This window comes from Gastrolobium bilobum, unplaced genomic scaffold, assembly GCF_033153095.1.
Source record: "Gastrolobium bilobum isolate Gb01-03AN ecotype WA unplaced genomic scaffold, APGP_CSIRO_Gbil_v1 utg12063, whole genome shotgun sequence".
Classification (NCBI taxonomy): Eukaryota; Viridiplantae; Streptophyta; class Magnoliopsida; order Fabales; family Fabaceae; genus Gastrolobium; species Gastrolobium bilobum.
In genome coordinates this window covers 464,239-472,828 of record NW_026899021.1, presented here as the reverse complement: position 1 = coordinate 472,828, position 8,590 = coordinate 464,239, and the positions used below count along the sequence as shown (strand labels likewise).

At 32.5% G+C, this 8,590-nt stretch overlaps 1 protein-coding gene across 1 annotated transcript; it reads right to left on the bottom strand.

Moving 5' to 3' along the window:
• Positions 1-622: 622 nt before the first annotated feature.
• On the bottom strand, positions 623-7,259 carry LOC133286272 (uncharacterized). The gene is made up of 4 exons (XM_061483664.1): positions 6,912-7,259; positions 6,296-6,553; positions 1,861-2,223; positions 623-880 (listed from the first exon to the last, which is right to left on the bottom strand). Exons 1-4 carry the CDS (start codon positions 7,257-7,259, stop codon positions 623-625), a joined length of 1,227 nt encoding a protein of 408 aa, XP_061339648.1.
• Between the last annotated feature and the right edge of the window lie 1,331 nt (positions 7,260-8,590).

The following is an 8,590-nucleotide window of genomic DNA, read 5'->3' as shown; positions in this document are numbered from 1 at the left end:
ATTTGTAAACTTAACTATGTAATTCAAGGAGTTCAAAGTGCATAGTTGAGTTTGTAAATAAAAATTGTGTATATATATTTACCAAAAAATAAATAAAAATTGTGCATATATATATATATAACTAATCATATGGCAAACCTCATACACGAAACTAATATGGCTAAAATACGGGTCAAATCCATTAACAAAGTACCTAGAGTAACTTCAAACTCCATTTAAGGCTAAAACTAATCATATTTTAAGGCTAGAAACAGTTTAGTGATTAAACTTAATCCCTTTCACAAACTGCATTTTATATAGTTAGCACACAAAATTTGTTAAAAAGATATCCTAAACATCTGCCATTCAGTAATCTCTGATTCATAACTGCAAAAATGTTCACGTTGGCTACAATTTCATCCCCAAATTATGCTAGGTGAACACCTTCCATTGTGTATAAGAGAGGTAAAGTTCAAAGAGCATACACATCTACAATCAACCCATTACGAGACACAAAAAGGAGACAGCACAGTGACCTTTACAGTAACATCAGTATACAGAAACTTATGAGTTTTGATCGACACTGTATGCACGAGAAACAAAAATTGCCAAAAAAACAATACAAGATCAACATTGCCAAACCTCACAGGGTTTCTTTTTTCAGAATCTTTTCACTGTAAAAGCTTCTAACAATTGCATTAATGCGTTCTGGTTCAGCCATTGCACCATTAACAGGTGGGATGAGAGCAATGCCACGGTCTTCAATGGACACGCAATGCTGTTCTGTTAAAGGATTATTCCACATTGAAAGGTTCATGGATGGTGCAACAAACATTTGCTTTTTGCTATCCCATGCTCGCACTATACATGTAAGTAGATTGTCACACAACCCTCCCGCAATCTGCAACACCATATCTCTAATTAGAAATATATATATAAGATGTAAACATGACAACTAAACATTTAATGAAACAGGCAAGTCTTATACAGGCCGGTGTTAGAGACATAAAAAGTTATGGTCTTCGTCTAATAGTTTAAGTTTTTAGGTTGAAATGATTTTTTACAAGATATCAAACTCGTGAGGGAGTAGCAGAGATGAGGATGTTAAGGTGGATGTGTGGGTACACAAGGATGGATAAGATAAGAAATGAAAATATTCGACGAAAGGTCGGAGTAGTACCGGTAGCCGAGAAGATGAGAGAACATAGATTGAGGTGGTTTGGGCACGTGATGAGAAGACCCATGGATGCTCCTGTAAGAACAGAAGTTTGTTACCAAGAGCTAAACACAAAAAGAGGCAGAGGTAGGCCGAAGCTTACTTGGGGGAAAGTAGTAAAACAAGATTTAATGGAGTGGGATATAGATTGGCGGACAGTATGTCTTAGAAAGGAATGGAGAAAAGCTATAAGTATGGTGGAGGGTTAGACTCGCTGTTATTCCTATGTTCCAGATGGTCCTTTTTTAGTCATTTTCCCCTTCATTTCCCCCACTTCTTCTTGTCCCTTTCTTTTTTACTTTTATTTATTTATATATACATATATTTTTATTTCATTTTATTTTATTTTATTATTTTATTTGTGTATTTTTATTTATTTATTTATTTATTTATTTTTTATATTTTATTTTTTTTACTTTTTTTCAACCGTTTTGTATCTTTCATGTGGGTTCATCTACCACCGACCCCAATTAATTTGGGATAAAGGTGTTGTTGATGTTGTTGATGTTGATCAAACTCGTGACCAGATGGTCATCGATTTGATTCTCACTGCCCGAAGAGCTTAAGGTTTCGGTTTGAAATGATTATTTATATCGAGTTTTATCATATGACAATGTAGAGAGAATTAAAGAGCAAAATCAGCAAACTTTTATCAGTTTGATTACCATGCCAAGAGTATTTGCTGAAAGTGGAGCAATGACCATGATATCAGCCCATTTACAAAGCTCAATGTGAAGCAGACTATCACCTATTTTTTTCCAACAATTCCAGTCGTGTTCATCACTAAGCACCTTTAAACCCTGGGGAATTGAGTCTTTATCAATAAAACGTAGAGATGATCTTGTGACTACTGCTGCTACAGTTGCCCATTCTAAAAAACGTTTACAAACAAGTCCAAAATTTACAGCCGAAGAAACACTTCCACAAGCAGCAACTATAATCCGAGGCTTCCTCGAAGCAACATCATCCACTACCACTGACTTTCCTTTTGCACTTGAAGAAGTGGAGCAAGCCATCATCCAGGGATTTCAACAACGATCTAATCAGTCTATTCTTATGTATGTAGCTCAAGGTTGTATATCTGTAATTAACACGCCCTGTATTTGTCAATATATGATCGTAATTACCAGGTACAACATATATGTATATTTATATATATGTTTACACATCAATGCTACATATCAGAAAACCAACCATCACAAGTTCATATTCACACATGCATGGATTAAAAACTGTGGACTTTAGACTTTAGACAATCAAGACAAAGGAAACATAATTGTCAGGAATGAAAGGAATAACGAGTTTCTCAGATGGTTTTGAATGAAAATCTTATTCAACAATTCAGTGTGTCCACATTAGCAGCATCAATAAAGTTACAAGTTTTAGCATACGAGATTCTAACCCCAAAAAAGGAAGATCAGAATTTTCATAGTTTAGAGTGCAAAAAGCTGATCATGAAGACCACTTTCGCTCTTGTTTTTAAAAAATTAAAAGAAAAGAAAAAGAAAGAAAAACAATCACCAGAGAGAGTTAATTGCTTGTAACATTAACAGGGACCATCAAGAAAGTTGATGAAGCAAAAAGAAACAACAGTTGAGTCCACCAATACAAACCAAAGCTGATTTAACTCTAGTTGGTTCATTTGAACAATGACTCATCATTTAACACCTTCCAAGACATATTCAGATACCATTGATGATCACAACAAGAATAAAGAGAACTGAATCTTGAACCAAATAAATTTATTCTCTCAAACACGCGACCCATGATTGAAAATCGCATAAAGATTGGAAAACTCCTATCAAAGACTCAATTTTTAATCTTTATCTATCGTTAATGAGGCGCTTGGGAATTCATCACCTAATGATGCAAAACCAAAGGGAAACGAAAAAGAAAATAATAATAATAATAATAAGAAAACAAAAGAGTGAATGTGAAGAAGAGGTTCCATCACCTTGTGAGATTTGTCTCTGATGGTTGACGAATCTCTCTCTGTCTCTCATAGCATTCGAAATTCGAAAAACAGAAACACACGGAGTTCAAGCTTTTTGAATTTCTCAAGAGAACCTGAGAACCGCGGCTTTTTATGGTAGACACAATCCTTTGTGTTGAACCTTCCAGTGTCATGATTGTTTGAGTAAACCCGTTCTTGTAAACACATTTTTAGTCCCTATCAATATCTACGAAGTCCTTTTTAGTCCCTCGCAATAAAAAAGGACCAAATTGGTCCTTGAAATTACAAAAAAAGGTCATGTTAGTCCTTATGTCAACTCCCAAATATGTAGAGTGGCCCTTTTCTTGTACTTTCAGGGACCAATTTGGTCCTTTTTTATTGCTAGGGACTAAAAAGGACTTCGTAGATATTGCCAGGGACTAAAAAGGGTGTTTACTCTAAAATTAAATTATATTTATTATTTTAACTATTAAATTAACTATTCCAAATATTTTTTTAAATGTTTCTACAGATAAATTATCTACGTTACATTATTTTGGGTAAAAAAATTTAAAAAATTATAATGAGAAAGACTATTACAACCCTCAAATAAATAATAATTACAAAAATATCTTGATTTTCAAATCAAAACGATGTCAAATGTAGATAACTTATCTCCATTGACAGGAGAAAAAATGAACCCATCATTTTATCATAGTTTTTTGTTTCTATTTTAGGTAAACTACATGTATCATTTAAGAAAGATGATAATTTTGTTCGAGCCGAAAATATCATATTATAGTAAGGTTAGCTCTCGCTAAAGAAATTTTATTATAATTATATCCAATGTTATAAAAGCCGGACCGACCCGGCCGGGTCGACTCGGAAATCGATGAACCGGTCATGTAACCGGTCCGATTTTCATATGGGATCGGTCATGTTACAGAACCGGTCATGTAACCGGTCTGGTATGACCCGGCCGATTTTTGCAAAAATTGGTGACCCGGTCAGTTCAACCAGTGACCCGGCTCAGTTTGCAAAAAAAAAAAAAACTAATTTATTCTCATCAATTGATTTCTTCTTTTTTTAACTCTCAAACACAAATGATTTGTTTTCTTTTAAAATATTTGAGCGATTTGTAGCTTATTAATTTACATAGATTATGTACTTACAACACTAATATTATCTTGATTATGCAATATGTAGGAAATTTTGAGTTGATTTATAGTTAGAAATGTTGTTTACTGAACCTGAAACATTAGTATAACAAATATTATATGTTTGATTACTTTTTTGTTGGACAATGATATGTAATTTATTATTTTTCGGGAGATGTTATAGTTACTACCTCTTTTTCTTATTACCTCTTACTACCAAATCTTAACCATTGATTTTCGTTAATCTAACGGTTATAATTTATTAAGTCATACTTATTAATTAATTATTAATTTCTAATAAATTATAACCATTGGATTGGTAGAAATCAACGGTTAAGATTTGATAGTAAGAGGTAATGAGAAAAAGAGATAGCAAATATAACATTTTCCTTATTTTTCATATTAAAATATTTAAAATTGGTGTATTTTTTTTACAAGAATTTAAGTATATTTATAATTATTTTAATATAAAATTATAAATTTACATATATTTATCGGGTCATGCGGTTGAATCAGTGATCCACTAGTTGAACCAGTGACACAGTACCTCGACCGGTTCGATAACCGAGTCGAGTTTAATAACATTGATTATATCTTAGAAAATCGCATTTTTTTATACATTAGAAAATTGCATTTATCTTAGAAAATATCGATATAATTTGATTCAATGGATCGTTTTTTATTTTTAGCAAACGTAGTTAAAATTTTAATATTTTGGGTAGTAATTTCATCTAATATACAAAATAATCATAATCTATAATTTATAAAGTACAATATGCTATTTGTGCAAGCTTGATAAGCTTGACATGTCAAACCAAACTTTGTATTTTAAAAAAATAAGTAAAAGCAAACTTATAATGTAAATTGTATCATAGTAATAAGTCAAATTAGACTTGAAATATTTTACATAAATATTTTACATAAATATTTTCTATTTAAGTTAAAGCTTGATTTGATCGGTCTCCTATACACCCCCACCTTTCACAATTTGTATATATAATTTATTTTAATTACTAAATTGCCCTTAAATGTAGTTTTGATTGAACATGATGATTTTTAAAGACACCTATAAAACGGAGTTTTTTTTTTTTTTTTTGCTTTTGCTGGTTTCACGAGTAGCTTGTCTTTTAACCACAGTCCACAAAGAACTCGGTATGAATCTCGCACAAAAGAAAGAGGAGAAGAAATACAAAAACAGATTTTTTGTATGGGAAAAATGTATCTCCTTTTTTTTTTGGAATATTGTGTGTCCTTTTAAAACATAAAATTAGGTTAGAGATAGATACAAATACGTATGAGTTTCACTAAAAAAATAAAAATAAAAACAAAAATATGAATCTCACCTCAATATATCTATCTTGAAAGGAACTTTAGTTTGTCTGGGTCATTCAAAAGTACTCACATTTTGCCCTTTTTGTATTTGACTCGACAGGATAAAAGAAATATCGAGTTGGATCCAAACTGAAGTCCTCTTAAGAGTTAGTTTGAAGAGCTTTTTTTTTATATATTTTTTTATGGGAGCTTTTTTTGAAAGAGTTTTTGAAAAATAAAAGTAATTTATGTTTTAAATATTTAACGATTTCTCTATGTTTATTTTTTTTTAAAGTACAAAAAAAAACTCATTTCAATTTTATTTTTTTAAGTGTCAGCCCTTTAAGAAAAGAAATACTATTTAAAAAAAAAAAAAAAAATTCAAAACGAGCATATAATTAACACCTTGCACTCTGCATTATATGTAACTAACACACAAAATTTGTAAAAAAAAGATATCCTAAACATCTGCCATTCAGTAATCTCTGATTCATATTTACAAAAATGTTCATGTTTGCTACCATTTCATCCCTAAATGATGCTAGGTGATGAACACATTCCATTGTGGGTGCACAAGCAACACATTAGGAGACAGATAAAGGACCTTTCCAGTAACATCAGTATAGAGAAGATAGATCACACTTTATGCACGAGAAACACAATTGCCAAAAAAACAATACAAGATCAACATTGCTAAACCTCACCGGGTTTCTTTTTCAGAATCTTTTCATGGTAAAAGTGTCTTACAGTTGCATTAATGCGTTCTGGTTCAGCCATTGCACCATTAACTGGTCGGATGAGAGCAATGCCTCGGTCTTCAATGGACATGCATTGCTGTTCTGTTAAAGGGTTATTCCACATTAAAAGGTTCATGGCTGGTGCAACAAACATTTGCTTTTTGTTGTCCCATGCTCGCACTATACATGTCAATAGATTGTCAGACAACCCTCCAACAATCTGCAACACCATATCTATAATTAGAAATATATATAAGATGTAACCATGACAACTAAACATTTAATGAAACACATAATATCGTGAATTCATCTTTAATTATATAAACAGGTAAGTCTTATACAAGCCGGTGTTAAAGTCATATAATATAAAATTAATAGTTTAAGTTTTTGGATTGAAATGATTTGTTACAAGATATTAAAGTCGTGGCAGATGGTCATCAATTTGATTCTCACTGTCCCGTTAACCTAAAGGGCTTAAGTTTTTGGTTTGAAATGATTATTCATAACGGGTTTTATCATATGACAATGTAGAGAGAATTAAAGAGCAAAATCTGCAGACTTTTTATCAGTTTGATTACCTTGCCAAGAGTATTTGCTGAAAGTGGAGCAATGACCATGATATCAGCCCATTTACAAAGCTCAATGTGAAGCACACTATCACCTATACTTTTCCAACATTCCCAATCATGTTCATCACAAAGTACATTTACTCCCTGGGGAATTGAATCTTTATCAATAAAACGTAGAGATGGCATTGTGACAACTGCTGCTACAACTGCCCATTTTGAAAAACATCTACAAAGAAGTCCAAATTTTATCGCCGAAACACTTCCACAAGCAGCAAGTAGAATCCGAGGCTTCCTCGAAGCAACATCCTCTATCACAGACTTCCCTTTTGCACTTGAAGAATCGGAGCAAGCCATCATCCAGAGATTTCAACCAACGAGGCTGTATGTCTGTAATTAACATGCCCTGTATTTGTCAATATATGATCGTAATTACAAGGTACGATATACATATATACACACACACACACACATCAATGCTACATATCAGAAAACCAACCATCACAAGTTCATAATACCACACATGCATGGATTAAAAACTGTGGACTTTAGACCATCAAAGACAAAGGAAGCAGAATTGTCAGGAATGAAAAGAATAATGAGTGTTTCTGATGGTTTTGAATGAAAATCTTATGCAACAGTTCAGGGTGTCCACATTACCAGTACCAGCATCAATAAAGTTACAAGTTTTAGCATACGAGATTCTAACCCAAAACAAAAAGAAAAAAGAAGATAGTATCAGATCAGAATTTTCATAGTTATTTGAGGGCTAAAAGCTGATCACGAATTTCAATTTCACTCTGGCTTTTACAAAAATTAAGAAAAGGAAAAACAATCACCAGAGAGAGAGAGTTGCTTGTAACGATAACAGGGACCATCAAGAAAGTTGATGACTGAAGAGAAAAGAAATAACACAGCTGAGTTGAGTCCACCAAATACAAACCAAAACTGATTTTACTCTAATTGGTTCATTTGAACAATGACTCATCATTTAACACCTTGCAAGACATGTTCAGAGACCATTCATGATCACAACAAGAATAAAGAGAACGGAATCTTGAACCAAACAAATTTATTCTCTCAAACACGCTACCCACGATTGAAAATAGCATAAAGATTCGAGAACTCCTATCAAAGACTCGATTTTGAATCTTTATCGTTAATGGGGCGCTCGAGAATTCCAAAGGATGTGAAGAACCAAAGAGTGAATGTTTACCAAATGATGCAAAACCAAAGGGAACAAAAAAGAAGAAGAAGAAGAAGGAAACAAAAGAGTGAATGTGAAGAAGTTCCATCCCTTGTTAGATTTGTCTCTGATGATCGACCAATCTCTCTGTGTCTCGCACAGCATTCAAAATCAGAAAAACTGAGACACTGAGTTCAAGTTTTTGAATTTCTCAGAAGAACCAAATAGCCGCTTTTTATCGGAGACACAATCCTTTGTCTTGGATGTATTATAGCTGTTACAGTATACCCATTCTTATAAAATTAACTTATATTTATTATTTTTAACTATCAAATTAATGGGATAGATTATTGGACCTACTCTTACCTGTTACTCTCCAACACTATTAGAGAATCTCAATAAGAGACAAAAATGATATAGATAATTAAGATTATGATATAATGTTATTGAAAAGTAAAACGCAAAGGTAGGCAGAAAAGAAGTAGGTAAAATAACGTATCTCCAA